Source organism: Temnothorax nylanderi, unplaced genomic scaffold, assembly GCF_030848795.1.
Source record: "Temnothorax nylanderi isolate EJ_2023f unplaced genomic scaffold, tnyl_v1.0 TNYL_tig0041_pilon, whole genome shotgun sequence".
NCBI lineage: Eukaryota > Metazoa > Arthropoda > Insecta > Hymenoptera > Formicidae > Temnothorax > Temnothorax nylanderi.
Window position 1 is genome coordinate 947,737 of NW_027249103.1, and position 19,847 is coordinate 967,583.

The following is a 19,847-nucleotide window of genomic DNA, read 5'->3' on the forward strand; positions in this document are numbered from 1 at the left end:
TTCGAAAGTTTCTCGCAGTTAACGCTCTCGCGCGATCATTTAAACTTCGTAAAGAATTATATAGTTAACATTCCCATAAATCGCGCGAAGAAGCTGTAACATTTTTCACAATGGACAATAATGCCCGAGAACGAGCGATAATATGGGGAGACTTCCACCTTGCGATGTTTATGCGCTTTCAATAACGGCGCTTTCCACATCGCGATTAAGGTACAGAGCCACGACGTGGATTTTTCTCATATTTGACGGGCAAATCCGGAAAAACGCGCGATCACGAGCAAGAGCGGAGATCGCGGGTCTCTTGCTCGATATTATCTACGCTATTATGTATCGCGGTTTAATACCATTATGCCGTTCGTATAATGCCGATATATGTGCATAGCGTGGGACTGTTACGAGTATACTCTCTTGGTGGGCGTTATTGCGGTGAAAGAGAATCTCGAGCGTTTCAGTATCGGTGATCTTTGCTGGGCGGGGGGGAGGTAATGGGCTTTACATATTAAAGATTCAATACGACGTGTTGTATCTAACACGAACATGCATTTCAGAATCTCCGATTAATGCAAGTGATATATTCTTGACGAATCTTATTATATTATTTTTGCACGACTTCGTTGTTGTGTCCGAAATATTGAAATGATTATTTAATGCTATTTCTGCTGTTCCCTACTTGATCCATTTCATAATTAAGATAAGAAAAAAATGCGATTTGTCGATATTGCTCCTAAAGTTTTTAAATTTTGTAACATTATCTATTTCATGTAGATATTTATAAAATATGAAAAAAAATGGAAAAACCTTGAAAGAGCAATCTACAGAGAAACTCGATTCTTTATATGTAAAATAATTACTTTAGATTAGAAGTGGATACTTATTTGTACTAAAAATAAATTTGTACAATATAAACAACTAGGTCGTACATATTACGTATTTTTACTGAAATTTTCATTTTTCCTATTTTTTGAAAGTCTCTCTAGTTTATAACACACTGGTTTGACAGTCATAATTAATCTATAATTAATCATTATGTATATCATAGTTAAAACGATAAAATTTAACTTTCCTTTAATTTCACAAATTATATGTAACATATCCTTTAATTTGATCACGCAGACGTAGATCTTCCGATTAAACTCCGATGAAATCGCACCGGTCGCGGTTAGGTCTCGATATTCATCGCCCGAGGATACTCGTCGACCTCGCCAAAGTGTCGCCTAGTCCTCCTGGTCAGGGTCAAGTAGCAGGACTTAATTTGCAGGCACCGCTCGTAGCATTGTTCCCACACGATGTTCGGCCTCGTTTCACGCACGATCGGTGAAAGCACGATCGGATAATTCGCGGACGACTCGAAAGTATCTCCTTGCATATAACCGAACGAACGCGGACTCTCGGCGCGCACCGTCAAAGTCAGCCTTCGTGGGCGATTATGCGCGTGCGAAGCAGGGCAACGAGATGCATACCTCACCGTGCATAGATACACGCATTCGGCTAATTAACCGCTCGGACGGCTAGCGGGAGAAACAATATCCGTCTCGTAATACTATCTCTCACTTTCGCAATTGCCATTTTCGATCGGGTTACGTGTGGATCATCGTAACGTTTCGTTGAAGGAAGTTGTATTAACTGTAATGATATCCTAGATAATCTAATCCAATTCATATAATCGCAGGGTTATAGGAACTCCTTATTTTGTGTTACGGAAGATTGATTATTATCATCAGAAAAATCTTAATTCTGGAGATTAGCTTTTACAGAAAGTAATCTAAACAATAATACAAGTAATGCGAATTAGATAATTTCGCTTTCTGTGCAAAACGATGTTTTGAGAATTAATTGATGCAAAAATATTGAAATGTCAGAAGCAACACGATTTTAACATTAGACTATAATTTTACTTACATCTTAAATTTATTTTCCATCATTTATTAGAATCCATCATGTTGTTATCATAAATGCATACATATTTCAAGAAAATTACTGTTTTTATAACATAAGTTCATGCTTTTTAAAGAAGACGCGATAAATCCTAGAAGGGTACATTTAATATTGCGCTTGTGCTAAATTTTTATCAAAATAAAAATTGGTTACATTTTCTACCGTAAATCATACATAACCGCCGTATCTTTTTCTCAGTCGGAAAGTTTAGCCGGGTGTCAGACATGCGTTTTAAGAGCCACGTCTCGGCTACGCGAGTTGAAGCCGCGACGCTATTTCTTCGCGTGCATAAACGAAAGTCCAATCGCGTGTCAATTTCTCCCCGTGGCAGCGTTTTCTCTCGCGGCCGTTTACGCGTTCTCCCCGCGTTCGTGGCTCGCGAGTGTGCGCTTCAATGCGAACGTAAAGAAGCGTCCGGAACACGCGTGCATTTAATTTACGATCTCGCAGACGCACATGCATTTAGCGGTCGCGGTGAAAACGTGACGGCACGCGCGAACATGCCGCGCTGCTATTGTAAGGTGACAATCGGAGAGCGAGATTTTTCGCGGTTCAGCGCGAAACTGAATGCGCCAGGATGCATCTGCCGTAGCTGTCTCTTCATTCAATAGATCTCCATTGAAAGCTGAAGAGCAGTCGCCCGTGTATGAACAAAGCGACCTCGTTTCTCCCTCTTTCAGTATAGAAAGACTGAAAGACGCTAAACAATAAGAGATAAAAGAATATCTTTAATAACTATAAAGGAATAATTTTACATATGTAATACAGTCTAATTTGTTATTTTTGTAAATACTATCTTTAAGTCTGTTGAGTCAATATTATATTTATTAAATCAACTATTGTGAATTTACTTAAGTAATTTTTAAATCTAACTATTAGTGGTATATTGCTGATAGTAATACATTGCTGACTTAAAATTAATTTTAAATCTGACTATTAGTAGTACATTGCTAATTGATAGCAGTACATTACTGATGATTAATGATCAGCAATGACTTGGTTTATTTATACTTATTTCATGTATACGCTTTAAAAAATTGTTACAATTATTTAGTGACATAGAAATGTAAAAAGTCAACTTTTTATATTTAAAAAATAAGCAAAATGCATCTAGAAATTGCCTTAAAAATATATTTTTTGTACTTATTATCGTATTTTTATCTTTTAGGAATCGCCGAACGCAGAATTGTTTGTTATTACACGAATTGGTCGGTGTACCGGCCCGGCACGGCGAAATTCTCTCCTCAAAACATAAATCCATATTTGTGCACTCACCTGATATACGCGTTCGGAGGTTTCACGAAGGAAAACGCGCTGAGACCGTTCGACAAATATCAAGACATCGAGAAAGGTAGCATAAAAATATGTGGTATCTATTACAAGACTCGTTGAACTTCATTATTAATTTATCGGAGACTGCAGCCTTAGCAATTGTAATCCAACATTGCAGCCTTATTAGCGATAATAATTACTTGTTTATCGAGGACATTCATATCGATAGCGATTAAAATTAACGATTTTAACGACTAACTGTTAATCGTCAATTAAAATTCGTTTTATTAATGTGTAAATTTATTACAAATAATGACTTATGACTCAATTGTTCAGGAAATTGAAGAGCAAATATCAAGTGCCTCTTAAGTATTAAAAATGTTATTTTCAATCGCAACGAAAACTACTTCTAACTGTACATCTGTTATATCTAAATATAAGATCTACGCCTCTTACATTTAGTTTAGAGTGCTCGGCTGTTTAGTGTCTCAAGTTGTCTAACTAGATTGCACTAGATTGCACTAGATTGCACTAGATTGACAAACTCCGAACACATCATCTTTGATGACTTAGCCTGATATTTAACTTTCACTCTTCAACAAACGCGCTCGCTCGACAGGCGGATACGCCAAGTTTACGGGTTTGAAGACCTACAATAAGAACTTGAAGACGATGCTGGCGATCGGCGGCTGGAACGAGGGATCCAGCAGATTTTCACCGATGGTGGCCGATCCCGCGAGACGGCGGGAGTTCGTCAAGAACGCCGTCAAGTTCCTCAGGCAAAATCATTTCGACGGCCTCGATCTCGACTGGGAGTATCCGGCATTTAGAGACGGCGGAAAGCCGCGAGATAAGGACAATTACGCCAACTTGGTGCAGGTAGATATGTCTCAATCGTTTCTTATCGCCGCGCGGAAAGGATATGAAATTTCTTGCAAAAGTCTCTCAGCGAACCAAAAAGGAACGTTATAAAGATTCATAGATATAAGAAACATGGATACATGCAGAACGATAAGAAAAAAACGCTTGTAATTTTGCCTCAATCAACAGAAATCATTGAAGGAAGCTAATTAAAGTAATTAATTGCGAATTGACAGGAACTTCGCGAGGAGTTCGAGCGAGAGTCCTCGAAGACCGGAAGATCGAGATTGTTGTTGTCGATGGCGATGCCCGCCGGCGTCGAATACATCGACAAGGGTTACGATGTACCGAGGCTCGACGAGTACTTGGACTTCATTAATCTACTCTCTTACGACTATCACTCGGCGTACGAACCCGCTGTCAATCATCATTCGCCGTTGTATCCACTGGAGGAGGACAATGAGTACAATTACGATGCGGAATTGACTATCGTGAGAGCTTACTCGTCAAGGTCTTATAATTATCGCTTGAACAGATCAGTTATTATAGTAACGCGTCCTCTCGTTTGTGTCTAACAGGATTATACAATCACTCATCTCCTGGAGAAAGGTGCGTCCGCGGATAAGATCGTTCTTGGAATACCAACGTACGGTCGGTCGTACACGTTGTTCAACCAAGATGCAACCGAGCTTGGATCACCTGCGGATGGTCCAGGCACCGAGGGAGAGGCCACTCGAGAGAAGGGCTATCTTGCCTATTATGAGGTAAACTTTATCATACACACACACATACATACGCGCAAAGCATCTTTTATGTATATTATACACAGTGCGACGTTAACATGATACATAGAATTTGTAAAAACACATATATTAGGAATTATGTATGTCCAATTATTTATATACATATATACAGAATTAAAAATTTGAACATTCGATTTTTAAGATTTGCGAGAGTATAGCGGAATCCGACGAGTGGGAAGTCGTTGAACCAAATCCCAAAGCCATGGGACCGTATGCCTTCAAAGGCAATCAATGGGTAGGGTACGATGACGAGGACATAGTCAAACTGAAAGCTCACTACGTGAACGAGAAGAAGTTGGGAGGCATCATGTTCTGGTCGATAGACAACGACGATTTCCGCGGCAAGTGCCACGGCCGACCTTATCCATTAATCGAGGCTGCCAAAGAAGCGTTGCTTACGGATAATAGGTAACAATTGAAGAGCGATTGAGCATGTAATATGATAAAAAATATCAATAACAAATATCAAAAATGGTCAGAAATAGCATTCTAAGCTGTAATTATCATTATATATTAGTTACTAATGTTAACACGATATTATCGTTATCATTAGTTTTGTTGCAACTTTAATATCTAAAGACATTAAATTAATAAATGATAAAACATAAAATACCGATTTCTCTAATGTAATTCGGAATATTATTTCTGGATCTTGATATTTTATCTCCATTAGTAATTTAGTAGTATTAAATTAGAGATATTGATTGTTATTATTATTATTATGTAGCAGGAATACGATTGACAAAACGAAGTCAATAGACAGCCGGAAGAAGACTCGCACTCAAAGCAACACTCGTAAGTCGAGCACGAGCAGTCGAAGAAGTACAACTACATCAGCTCCGATCACCAGCAAACGCGTGTCCTCTTCGAGACCAAAACACCGTTTCATTTCGCAAGCGAGCAAGGAGGAACAAGAAGATCGAGAGGTATCGAGGAGATCGTACGATCCGTCATCGGACGAGGACACGGAGGGTAGAAATACCGTGAGAGTCACTGAGAAAATCGAACGACCGAAGAATCGAAACAGGAGTAAAACGAGAAGCGGTGCTACCGATCGTAGCACCCGTAGAAAGCCATCCAGACGTAAGGGGCAGAGCAAGACTGGCGAGAATGAGGAATCCCCGAGCAACAAGCTAACGACTCCTGAGCCACCAACCACTCCCGATCCAGGAACCGGTGAGTTTCTGTGAGAAAAAAATCTCGGGACAAACGCCTTTTAACGTATTTTTAACAATCGATTGATCGAGAGCTCTTAAATGTTTTGGAATATTTAAAATTTAATAAAGTTATGACAAAGGAAAAAATTTTCTCTTACTGCATAAAATTACGAACCGCTGGTTTGCTCTTTATAGACTTTAAATGCGAGGACGAAGGCTTCTTCCCGCATCCTCGAGATTGCAAGAAGTACTTCTGGTGTCTCGACAGTGGTCCCAGTGGACTTGGCGTGGTTGCGCATCAGTTCACTTGTCCTTCAGGTAATTTTATTTTACTATAAGTAATTTTTTGATTACGTTTTTATCTTTAACGCTAATTCAACTCTATGAGGAAAGAGGGGAATATTTAATACGAAATTTCGGCATATAAATCAGAAATTTAAATAAATAAAAATAGATTAAAAAAATAAAAGAAATCAGATTTTTTAATCATCCGTAGTTGTAGTATCTCCATTTATTGCTAGATCCCCGATTAGAATAGAAATCTTTGACTCGTTCGTCAACAGCATCTTTTGGATTTTCGTAGGATTGGTATTCAACAAAGGAGCGGACTCTTGCGATTATCCACGCAACGTGATTTGTCCCAAAGCGTTGAAAGCATCAATTGTCTCGACCACCAGATCGCCCATTACGGCCGCAACAAGCCGAACAACTTATTTGCACAGCACAACTACCGCAAAGGCGGAATCGGAAGAATACGATTCGGAGGAAGATTATGACGAGATCGAGGAAAGCGAGGAAGAGGAAGAGGAAGAGGAAGAGGAGGAGGAGGAGGAGGAGGAGAAAATAAAGGAAGAACCGAAGACTACCACGACGGCGAAACCACTCGTGTATAAAACACTCACCAGAAATAGACCAAGTACGACCACTACTACGACAACCACATCGAAACCAAGCGAACCGGAGAGAATCATCGATAGCGAAGACGAGGAGGATCCGAAGGTGATCAAGGAACTCATCGATCTCATAAAAAAGGCCGGCAAGTATAAGTTTGCTAAGCATATATGTAACTACAAAGTATGTTTCTGATAATTTTATAATGTTAACACTCCTCTGTAATTATCATAATAACTTTTATAGTTTTAATATTCTTTCTTTTATATTATCTCTTATGTAACGTACTTCCATATAATATTTTTAATCTTTTTTGTCTCTAAGAAATCTCTTATAATATATTTTATAATAAATAATTTTTTGAATTCTTTGATTTTAGGCGGAATAGAAGAGTTGGAAAAGCAATTGCTACTTCAAGAGAAGAATTCGGACTCGATCAGGTCAAGTAGCGAAAGCGTTACGCCAGCTACGATTAGTCGTAGTTTGTACGAGCGTGTATTGAGTCGCCAAGCGAGCAGAATCGGTAATCGGCCCATATTATCGTCCTCGGAAACTAGTTACGTGAACGGGCCGGGAAGAGCACAGTTCGAAGGCTTGGACGATATTCCCGAAGTGAAGAGTCTCAGGCGATCGGAGAAACCTCAATACGTCACCATCGAGAGGTCCAAGTTAGTCATCTCTTTGTTTATTAGCAAAAAAAATATACTTTCTTTTATTAACTGTATTTAACATTATCACTTTCTTTGTCAATTGTATTTATTAAGATCGATTAATTTCCATCATGATTTATATACTCCTGATCTTAAATCTGAGGAGAAGTAGAAGATTAAATTAAGGTCAAATGAAGCCGATTTTATAAATTGTAAACGTTTAATTCGTGCACCTTTATGGTTACGATTCTGATATTGATTAGATCGGTCACGAAAGGATCTTCCTCGGAGAACGAAGATATTGATGAAGGGGGAGAAAGTGACAACACTGACGTAGCTTCTTCCGAGGAGAAAACCGTCAGCAATCCGTTGGAAGGTAGCTCGTCTGCGCAGCGAGTGACGCCAAGTTACGTAAATATTCGACGAACTCGACTTTCCACCACGACGTCTAGGTAAGATAATTGAGAGAATAATTAATTTTTATCTCATATCTCTCACGACATGAAATTTTCAGAACCGAGAACGACGTGGAAGGGAAAGAGATAGAAATCGAGGAGGAAAGACCGACTCGCAGACGACGACCGGTCGTTTCTTCGAAGTAAATATATTTTTTTATTATTCGCGTTCCGTTCTATTAAAAATCTATTAAAAATTTTTTAATATGACGTAATAATGTTTTTTTAGACAACAAGATAATGAAGCAAGTTCTGAAACGTCTAAACCTTTTCGAAATCGTAGTTCGGGTTTCAGGTATAAAAGAATAAGTTTGCAAAATATTCAATATAATATAATATATAACATAATATAATTATATAATATCTAAGTATATATTATATCATAGTATATTATCTTATTATACTTTTACGAGATTTAATTTTTATCTCTTCATTATAACAATTTCAGGAAATCAGAGAAGAGGGACGATTCGAAAAGCACGGATCGATCATCAGAGAAAGATAATGATTCATCAACAACCAAATCTAGGTTCCTATACATAATTTGTTTTTATAACATTTTACTATATTACTATACATTTCACGTTCTTACTTAATTTTTCAGGTACACCAACGTACAAAGGTTCAGAAGTACTACTTTGAAAACTTCGGAGGATTTGTCTAGCACAGTACCTTTATCGGAGGTCACCAGCGAGACTATTTCACCGACGAGACCAGAAGAGAATCTAGAAGTACCCAGGACAACAGCTAGTACGACCGCTTCGTTGCCAACGACGCCTGCAGCGACCACTTCGACCTCCACCGAGATCATCACCGTGATCAGCGTCGAGCCGCCGGAAAACTCATCAAGCGTCACCCCTAAAGCGAACATCGGCTCCACCACTGACTCGGTGAAACTGGTGGAAGATTCGGCAACGGAGATCCTGTTCACAACATTACCAGCAGCTAGCAGCAGTTCAAGCCAATCGACAACGACGACAACGACGACGTTGGCGAGTAGACCGACGATCGCCGTGGTGTCACAACCGCGACCGTTCGGTTTCACCAGACGAAGATCTGGTTCATCAGAAGCGACGACGACAGCGACGGCGACGACCCCGTTAAGCAGGTCCAAGGTGAGTATTTCGTCGCGAAATCATACGCGTCCATCCAGCCCGGTTCAGGGGCGAGTTCGATCAAGGACGAGACCGACCAACCGAGTTACCGAGGAGGAGTCGGTGGATCAAGTAAACACTCCACGCGCGGAGGCTTCTACGTCCAGGAGCAGGGAACTTAGCAGATCGCGCAGTAGGGGATCCAGCAGGTACATCCCGTCGTCGAGATCAAGAACGCAGGACGTTTCCACGAATTCCGTCCCAGGTTCCAAGACTAGAGAAAGAGGCAGGACAACAGCTTCGACGACCGTCAGCACAGCCACCAGCGATGGCCTCAGGAGAAGATATCGAAGACCTAACAGAGTCAACAGCACAGTAGAATCCACCAAACCCAACGAATTGGACGACAGTTCGATAGTCAGAATAACGCCAGGCAGTTCTAGAAGAAACTCGTTGTTTCGATCGCGATCTGATCACAGCAGTGACGAGGAGAACGATAAGATAACGAACATCAGGGTCTTCAGGAAGCCAACTGTTAATCGCGAGTTGTACGACAGGACAAAGTATACGAGGAAGAGGAACAACGTGGAAGAGCCGGTGCAAAAAGTGAATGATGAATCGAACCAGAAACACACCGATAAGATCGAGGGAAACGACTTGCTGAACAGCGTCGATCAATCAACCGCTACGGTTGATTCCGTCATCGAATCGAACACCATCCAACCGATCTACACTGTGAAACCGATCGCACAAATTGGCGTGACGACTGTATCTAGTAACAAAGTGGACTATACGAGTGACCGACCCGAGGATGCTGTAGCCACGACGACTGCTCACATCGAAGCTCACGAATTTAATCCCAATTTGGTGACAATCGTTTCTACCGGACGTACCGTTGATGCGGAAAAGACATCGATAGCGCCAAGAAAACGGAAGGTTCTCCTAAGAAGGAGACCGATATCATCGAGCACAGCTGCCAACATTATTGAAACAGAAGAAGAGGAAAGACCTCAGGTGTCTCACAGACGAAAAGTGATAAAACGTAAACGTCCGTCTCAAGACACTTCATCGACATCGCTTGAAGTTTCCCTCGAAGAAGAAAAGGTTTCGAAGTTTCTTCTAGAAACGACAACTCCGATGGGAAGCGATAAAGGTGTTGAAAAATCGACAGCTACTATCAATCAGACAGTTATTCTAATGAGCAAAAATGCCGAAGAATCGACGATCGCTACTGGTTTAACCGGATTTACGAGAGAAATGGAAGATTCAACTCCAACTATCACGGAAACCACCTTGTCCATCGATAACAACGCTGATGGTTTCACGAAGGTTACTTTGGAGACTCCCGCGACTGAAACCACGACGATATCAGGCGAGGAAACTACAGATATTCTCAGCACCGCCACTATATCGACGATTAACACGGACGCCGACGAAGGTCGTCAGTCGACGATTGAAATAGGTGCTGAAACTACTACGATGGAATCAACGCTGGCGACAGCCACGGTTTATAACACTGAGAGCAATACGTTTTTGGAAGATACGTTGTTACCGTTTACCGAAAACCTGCCCACTACTCGCGTGCAAATAATCACCACATCGCCCACGTCAGATTCAGCCACTACTCGCGCACAAGCAACTACCACGCCGTTCACGATTCGGATTCTCGAATCAGATCCATTATCGGCCGCAAAATCGAGCTTCGAGTCGAGATACGCGCGTAAGAAGTTTATTCGCAAGAGTCCTGTATCGTCTTCGGGGAACGCGACCAATCGATATCCTGCGTTATCGTCAACAGAAAACAGCAGCCTCGAGGTTCTCTCAAGACGCAGGAACAACTTGTTCAATCGACGTCATCCGGTTTCTTCTAGCACCGCCAACACACTTCGCGATGATCTGAAATATCAGGAAGAGAAAGAAGAAGAAAAAGAAGAGGATATAGAAAGCGGATCCCGTGACTTGGCTAGACAGGACGTTGCAGAAGATACGACCTTGAAGAGCAAGTCAATTTCGACGAATGGTTTTTCAGATGACTCCGCAGAATTCTGGAAATATTATACTACAACTTCGTTAAGAGGCCAAACGAACTATCCTTCAGTCCGTGTCGAGGATGTTGAAGATCACAAAGTCGCGAGAACGGAGCACGCAGAAGATAATACGTATCAATTGACATCGATTGCCACTCGCGGACCCGAGGTTCGGCCGCGATACAAGGTTCCCGTAATTTTGAAAAGGCCATTCGACCCTGAGGAGGCTTTGTCGCCCAGGCGATATCCTCCGTTAGACTCTGCGCCCGAAGAATCTGAAGAGACACCGGAAACGAGAGAGGCGAGGCGCAGGCAATCCGGCCTCCGGCAGCCGCGAACGCGTTACAAACTTCTAGACCGGGAAAACATCAAAATCGACGAGGAAACTACGTTGCCGAGTCCGGAATCAACGAGCACCTGGCAATATTTCAGAACGCGCTCGTACCCAAGACGTTCGTCGTCGACCAGCACGGAAGCGACGGTCACGGAGACCCTGATACCGGCGAAGAAATTCGATTACGTCGCGGATGCCTTTTATCGGAAGCAACAGTCGCTGAGAACAACGACGCCGAGAAGCAGTGATTCTCTTGACTCGCAGAACCTGATTGATCCATATTACATACGTGCCACGACGGTGAAGCCGTCCGTCACTAGGTTGGTGACCTCGGTAACCGAGTCCGGCACTACGGAGCGGCAGAAGATCCTCATCAAGACCAAGTACTCGTCGCTGACGTCGACCACGAGGATACCAGCGGATCAGTTTCCCCCAACGACCCCGTTGTCAGTTTCAGTGACTGGAGCCGACGACGACGAGTCCGCCAACGAAATTCGTCAGGGTGTCGAGCGGTCCACTCTGCCGATCGAGAGCGAGTTTAATTATCGTTACGATGGTCGATTCACTACGGAATCTCACGAGTCCTCGACTATCGAGATCGAGTCGGTGTTCAGCAACCTGATCGCCGGCAAGAGCTCCGCGAAGTAGTAGTATACAAATGTCGTTATTAATCATCGACGTGGTCAACGTCGATAATGTACATAGACTCAGCCATTAAGTAATTAAGAAGCCAATTCCGATCGCCGATTTGTCGGAGAGATTGTTAAAGAGTTAGTAGACGTCTGAACGTCACTAATGTAAATATAGTACTTATAACGAGCTTAATTATATTTAAGATTGCTCTAATGAGGTGAGACATTAAACAAATGCGACTACATGAATCAAAAGGAACGACAAGGACTCGCTATAGCTCACGACGACCGACGACCGAATAATCGTCTTCACGCATTATCCTCACATCATCAATAATGACGTATCATAACGAACCTTCTTCACCCGCTTACTCAGAGGAACCCTTGACTGAAACCTCTGATAACTCTCTTGATGATGTACTTCTACTTATCACAAATACAATCATCATTAAACGCTATCGATGACCCAGGATGACTCCTTATTATCCAAATTAACGCAGCAAGCAAGACACGTTCGCGGCGCTTCAATAGATAACTAGAGAATTCCCCCTCTTCACGTTCCCTCTTTTCTCCTCCAAGACTGGCGCAGCTCACGCACAGACAGAAAGACAGAAAGAAGGAGACTGCAAAGAAACACACTATGGAGGGAAAGGGAAAGGAGAAAGAGAGAGATCCCTGGGGATCTCCGCATTAAAGCGCGCTGCATTGTTCTGATTTTCAGGTCGCCGATTCGGAAACTATCAGGCTGCCGACCCTAAAGGAACTGATCGGCTATCCTACGACTTACTATGACGATCGTACCACCACGACGTCGTCGTCCGTACTCTTGCACTTGCTGCGTAACGACGTGGACAACGACATTAGCCGGCAGAACGTCGAAGAGTCGTTGAGAGGAGCAGACGAGTCGCAAGACGGCGATAAAGAGATCGCCCGGTTATCGGGAGGCGTGTTCGAAGAAACCGGCGACTCGTGGCTGCAGCAAGCCTCGGAGAACAAAGCAAGATCTCGCGCTCCAAGAATGGAAGACATTGCAAACTTTGATGAGCGACTTTCAGTCACAAACACTATTCAGGGGGACGAAAATAAACGAAAGACGTCTACGACCTCGATCTATTTGAAGCCGACGACAATGCGCGGCATTCCTCTCGCCAGTCTGATTCCAAGCCCGGTAATACATGGGTTTTATATCACCAGAAGCGAGAATAATTTACCCTCATCGATATTGGCGGATAGTTCTACGCCATCTTACATGACGACCGACACTTCCGGCGAACAGCAGCCGGAAACTACTTTAATTTCTGATATTTCTGCGACCGATGAGACTGTCACTGTCGCTTATAATGATCGAATCAAATCGGGACCTAATGCTCTCGATTACAATGTAAATGATATCGTTAATGACAAAGGCGACAGTCGCGAAGAGAAGTATTCCACGCCCAGTTCTTCAGAGATCTTCTCAAAAGATTATAATGCTGAAAATTTTTCGAATCACGAAAAGTCTGACTTAATTACAACTCCTATCGACAGACCAGTATCCAAAAGAGGAAAATCGCGTAACTTCGATCGTACAACGCCTCTTTCCAACTCTTATGTCGCATCCTCGACAACGCCGACAAGACGGAGAATCGCCATCGCTGTGAGCAGATACAATGAAGCCACTAGTCCGTTGTGGACAGGCAGACGTATAGTGGCAAAGAAAAGAAACAGAACCACTGTCTCGCCGATCAAGGACGCCATAAGACAAACTGAGAGCGATTCTATTCGTGTCACAACGAGCACCGTAAGAAACGCTTCTCTAATTACTAAGTCCGCTTCGACTTTGATTTTAAGGAGGCGTAAACTTCCCACGACTTCGCCGATTCCTTCAATCGTGCCCGATTCCACGGCATCTCCTGAGGTTTCAAACGTTCACAATAATCTTGCAAATTCTAACAACACGAAAACCGAAGATCCAGAAAGCCATACAACTGTAGAAGCAGCAATGACTTTGACAAACTCGATAATCACGGCGACACCTTCAATCTTGAAAATCATTTCGACAACAAATGATCCCACTGCTGACATTTCAATATTCTCAGATGATCCTACAACCATGACGGTTTCTGCAGTTGCAAACGTGTCTATTACGACCGCACCGTCGACGGTCGCGGTTGCGAAAGCGCCAGCAGTTACAACTCACGCTACAATCGCGACTACAAGTATTGGAGTTGAAACTACTTCTCTGAATTACTCCATAACTGATAATCCAATCGAGAATACAAACGCAATTCTGACTGATTCAGCAGCTACGACTGCGCTTGCAGCAAGCACTGAAACTGAGGTTACTTCTACAAATGTAAATATAGTTCCAGAGACTGCGCAAACAGTCGCAACTGATCCTGTAACCGAATCTACAGCAAATACCGGAATCGAAACTACATCCACGATGACAGATTATTCTACATTCATGATACCAGATATTGCTAATGCGCAGGAAATTGCAATTGAGTCTGCGACGACTACGCAAATTACAAACGCTGATATTGATGCTACTTCCACAATTGCAAATTATTCCGCAGTCACAATTCCAACAACTATAGATATGCACGATGTTATGACTGATGCAATCTCGATCACAGATGCGAATACTGAAATTGAAACAACTTCCACGATTGGAAATTATTCCACATTTACTACTACAGCAATTAAGAATACTACGACAATTCCTGTTACTACAATTCCCGTTACTACAACTGCTTCGCCATTAACAACGGTTATTTCTTCAACTGTGAACACGCAACATATACATGCTACTGCACCTATGACAACGAGTAATCCCGCAGATGCAAATACCGTAACTGTAGACATAACTACGACTACACCTCTTAGTGTAATTATTCCAACGATTACTGACCTTAACGTAACTACGACGTCCGCAAATGCGAGTATTCCTTCTACTTTTGCAATTAGCGAGACCTCGCCAACCATGATTCAGTCTAGTTCTGTGACTTCGTCCAAAGCTCCCATTACGAGCACAGTCATTACTTTAACGAATTCGGCTGTTCCCACAACTTTAACAACCGAATCTTCTACGATACATCTCACAAATCCAAATAATCTTGATATTAGTAGCAATTCCGAGGTATTAGCCGTCACCGCAACTGCAGAGTCTACTCAAACTACTGAAATTCCCACGACATTTGAAATATTTACCTCGACAGCGACCACATTTCCAAAGTCTCTTTATAGTACGAATTTCGAACCATCGTCAATTGTAACAGCTGCATTGTCAACCCAAGGGGACAAAAGTTTCTTTACACCAAAGGTCACTCAAACTCCTTCAACCCTCCTTTCGGTCGCAACATCAATTGCTGACAAAGAGACCGTGGCTTTAGAAAGATCTACGACGATTACGACAAATCCCACAATTCGAACCACTACGAATGCTTATAACGCAGATTCTGCACAAACAACGAGTGAGGAGTCTACAACTGCAAAAATGAAGATAGTATCTGAGGAAACTACTTTAAAGGCTATAGAAAACCGAAAACAAAATCAAACGACTTCGGAACTCGACACAACTAATTATCAATTCAGTCAGAAAACGGCCAGACGTCGCGTCCTAAATCGAACGAACAATTGGCTTGGAAGTCCTGTAACATTGCAAAGGACTAATCAATATCCTCGACATCGAGTTACGTATCGCGGACGACCACGAAGACCTCCTACTTATATTTCTTCTTCAAAGATGACCGAGAATAATCATAGAAGAAGAATCATGCAAAAGAAAATCAGAGTTAATTCTGAAGCGTTCAATAGCACTGTCAATAGACCTGATCAGGATATTGTTGATGTTCAGAATACTACTGAAGATACTGTTGCGTATGATCAAGTGCAAAATGTAAGAAGGATGAAAGTTGTATTGAAAAAAATTAAGGAAAAAGTCGAGGAAGAAACGACTACCATTCTACCCATAAAAGAAACAACGGTATTTCTTCAGTCATCTACTGCTATTGAGAATGAAATGCTTCAAGTTCATCATGAGAATGAAAATAGTGAAGAAAAACAAAATATTACACTGAAAAAGACAAAACACTCTCAAGAAAGCTTGACGAAAGAAACCAGTACCAATTCTAGTTCTATTAATGACAGCTCTCCAGATAATTCTCAAAGTAATCTTCATATGGCCGAGGATCTTTCTGAACTAGAAAAATCGAGAAAAATAATGAAAGATGTTAGGTCTCAATCCGAAGAAAAAAATTCAAGCGATAAAGCAAATGCAGATTCTGATTCTATCAATACAAATCTACAAGGCAATTTTCCAAAAAGTCCTTATGCAGAAAAGAATCTTCCCAATAAAAGGATTACAGGAAGAAGAATGAGAGTTGTATTAAAGAGTGTTAGGCCTAAATCTGAGGAAAAAGATTCCACAATTGACGAAACAAATGTGGAATCTGATTCTGCCGATAAAAGTCTTAAAAATAATCTTTCAAATAACGTTAACTTAAGTCAGAATTTTTCCAATGAGGAAAAAACAAGAAGAAGAATGAGAGTTGTATTGAAAAGAATTAAGTCTAAATCCGAGGAAGAGGAAACAAAGACGGAAGAAACCGGTACAGAATATGATTCTGCTAATGAAAGTCTCCAAGGCACTTTTTCAAATAATTTTTACAGCGCTAAGAATTTTCCCGTTGAATACAAGACCAGAAGAAGAATGAGAGTTGTATTAAAGAGCGTCAAACCTAAGGCCGAGGGAAAAAATTCGACAGCTGAAGAAACGACTGTAGATTCGGAGTCTACCAATGAAAATCTTCATGGTACTCTTTCGAATAAGAACCTTTCCGTCGAACATGGAACCAGAAGAAGAACGAGAGTTGTATTGAAGAGCGTCAAGCTTAAGTCTGAGAAAGGGAATTCAACAGTTGAAGAAACGAGTGTAGATCCTGATTCTATCAATAAGAATCTTCAAGATACTTTTCTAAATAATTCTCGCAGAGGTAAAAATCTTCCCGTCGAAACCAAAAGAAGAATGAGAGTTATATTGAAAAGCGTCAGACCTAAATCCGAAGAAAGGAACTCAACAATCGAAGAGACGAGTGTAGATTCTGATTCTACCGATCTTCAAGGCAGTTTTTCAAGTAACCTTCACGTGAACGAAAATCTTTCCGATAAAGAAGAGGCACGAGGAAGAACGGAAGTTGTATTGAAGAGCATCAAACCTAAATTCAAGGAAGGAGACTCAGTAGCCGAAGAAACAAGCGTAGATTCCGATTTTGCTAAGAAAGATTCTCAAGTACTTTACACGTATAGTACGTTTCACTTTTCAAGTAATCTTCATGCGGGCGACAATCTTCCTGACGAGGAAAAGAAGCATTCTAAGTCCGAGGAAAAGGAGGCGGTGACCAAACGGCCGGAAGACACGGAGCCGCAAACCACGAGGACGTCTGTTCCGGTCGAGGAGGACACTGATCGACCCTCGCTCGAGGTCAGTGCAGCTTTAAGTCGAAGACCCACTTTGCCTTGATAACACGTTGTACTTCCTTGATCGCATGTTGCCCTAACAAAACGGAAACGAAAGAACAAAACGCTGCAAAAGATTAATGAGGGACCCTAGTAGAACTGACTTACTACTGCGAATACCACCGCCTCTTCTTGACGCTAACCAAAAGACCTCTCGAAGCATGATCGGCATGATTCTCTCGCAAACGTAGAGAAATCGTAAAAATGTCTACGGCTTAAGCTTCAAAAAAATCGCCTGACTGTCTGAAGATACCCCTTATTCAACATATAGTCTTCTCTTCTAAATCTGCTTCTGGTTGATCGGTGTACTTCTTGGAGAGATTTTAACGATCAATGCAAAAAGCCGCAGTGCCATGAAGATTACTTTCAACCGCTTAAAATAACCATTCACTCGATTGCTATAATCGCCATATTTTTCGACGCCTAATTAAAATATAATCAATCAACGACATGACAACGAGCGACTAATCCGGAAAGAACTGATTGTAATCGATCATAATTTAATGACTTTTCTTGAATGCCTGTTTGGCAAGATCTCTCGATCATCGCCTCTCGCTGGATCTAACTACTTTTCGTGAAACAAAACTGGAGCTACATTATCATCCTTTACGCTGCTACGTCATCATCGCATTCTAAGATATATTGCCTGCCTACGAAGACGCTCTTTTTTCTCTGACTATTAAAAGCTACTTACTCCATGATAGAAGCCGGAACATGAATTTGGAAACTTGATCTTTCTCTCTGAGCAAGTTCTGGGACGCGAACGGACCGAGGAACATCTTCACATTTATTGCTACTTCTTCCTGGCATTACAAATTAACAAATCTCTTTACGAAAGGCGCGTTTCTGCGAGCGTCCATTTTACTTTTTCTGATATGTTATCTTCAACGACTGTTAATGCTTAGATCAGTAATTAATATCTTAACACGTCCCAAACAACACAAAAATCCACAAGAATTTAGAATCCAAAAGACGTTTGAAAGATTAAGAGATCTTTTAAACGTATGAAAAGGGTGATCAAAAAATTAAAAAAATTTTTATGCTATATCTAAAAGATGTCTGAGGAATACTTAAAAAATTAAGAAGCGTTTTGGGTAGGGTACATCTAGTACATAAAAGATATTTAAAATATACATAAAGTATTAATAGATCTAATATTCTTTAAATGTAAAAGATAAAACATAAAAAGGGACTTTTCGAGCGCTTTAAAAATCTTGTAGATATTTGTGTTGTCTGAGATATTAATCTCGAGACTATCTAAATTTTCTTTATCTTGATGAATCTGTCGCGTAAGCTTTGCTTAAACCATACCGGCTTGCGCATTTATTTATGTAGTACATAAATCAATTGTATCTCGAATAGGTGACGAACGGTGGATCGGTTAGTCGTAACTCAGGAAGTGGATATTCCAACAGACACAGGAAACCAACGCCATTCACAACGATCGCCCCGTTAACCAACACCTTGACGAATACAGTGACCGTTCATCGAAGAGGTAGACCAGTTGAAACTACCTTATCGCCAAGGATAGATTTCGTCGGTAGGTTCACCCAAAAAGCATTCGCTTACCTCGTGTATTTCTAGTCCTTATTTTTTAAGAATATTTTAATTTTTATTTCTCTGCCCATTTCTTTTTTTAGACGCGTTCGAGGACACCGAATCTTATGTCAAACCGGCCGTTGCCTTGCACGATCAGAATGCAGACGTGCCCGATCAAAGCATCCACGCCCAAGAATTTGCGGCGACGCTATCGGATCCGCCGTCCTCGTCGTCGGACATTGGTACATTATATTTGTTAGAAACCACGCCATCCGACTATCTAATTCTTTTAATCTGAAGCCCATGTCATCATATACTTCATTCTCTTCACGGACTACATCGGGTAGCTATATGCGTCTTTCATCTAACGACAATCGATTTGTTTCAAGACCGCCCGCGGCCCGCTTCTTCATCACGGGGCCATTTTACGATAACTGTTTAACGACGACCCTAATAATATGTCCTGGAAATTGCCAGCTCCTCGAGTTACGTCAAATCGTATGATGCTAATCGCTCAAAAGATCGCCTTCTTAAAAAATAAGGAATCTTCGCGATAACGTCATCAGCCACAATCAATTAATTCACTCATTATGTCAAATCTTTTTCATTATCTTTGCTTCCTTCAGCATATCTGTCTTCTGTCTTTTCTCGCTACTCTTTCTTTGATTACGCATTTCTGCGATTTACACGCGAATCTC

At 41.5% G+C, this 19,847-nt stretch overlaps 1 protein-coding gene across 1 annotated transcript in view; it reads left to right on the top strand.

The window, feature by feature from the left end:
- Positions 1-19,847, top strand: part of LOC139771580 (uncharacterized) — a 37,175-nt gene that overhangs the window by 15,541 nt on the left and 1,787 nt on the right. Inside the window, exons 3-19 of the mRNA XM_071704457.1 lie at positions 3,104-3,286; positions 3,827-4,086; positions 4,305-4,559; positions 4,647-4,832; positions 5,014-5,279; positions 5,599-6,047; positions 6,224-6,346; positions 6,612-7,064; positions 7,299-7,587; positions 7,833-8,021; positions 8,084-8,167; positions 8,254-8,319; positions 8,473-8,553; positions 8,629-9,139; positions 12,833-17,575; positions 18,973-19,150; positions 19,251-19,391. Coding sequence (XP_071560558.1) covers positions 3,104-3,286; positions 3,827-4,086; positions 4,305-4,559; positions 4,647-4,832; positions 5,014-5,279; positions 5,599-6,047; positions 6,224-6,346; positions 6,612-7,064; positions 7,299-7,587; positions 7,833-8,021; positions 8,084-8,167; positions 8,254-8,319; positions 8,473-8,553; positions 8,629-9,139; positions 12,833-17,575; positions 18,973-19,150; positions 19,251-19,391 — 8,457 coding nt within the window. The remainder of the gene's footprint in view (positions 1-3,103; positions 3,287-3,826; positions 4,087-4,304; positions 4,560-4,646; positions 4,833-5,013; positions 5,280-5,598; positions 6,048-6,223; positions 6,347-6,611; positions 7,065-7,298; positions 7,588-7,832; positions 8,022-8,083; positions 8,168-8,253; positions 8,320-8,472; positions 8,554-8,628; positions 9,140-12,832; positions 17,576-18,972; positions 19,151-19,250; positions 19,392-19,847) is intronic.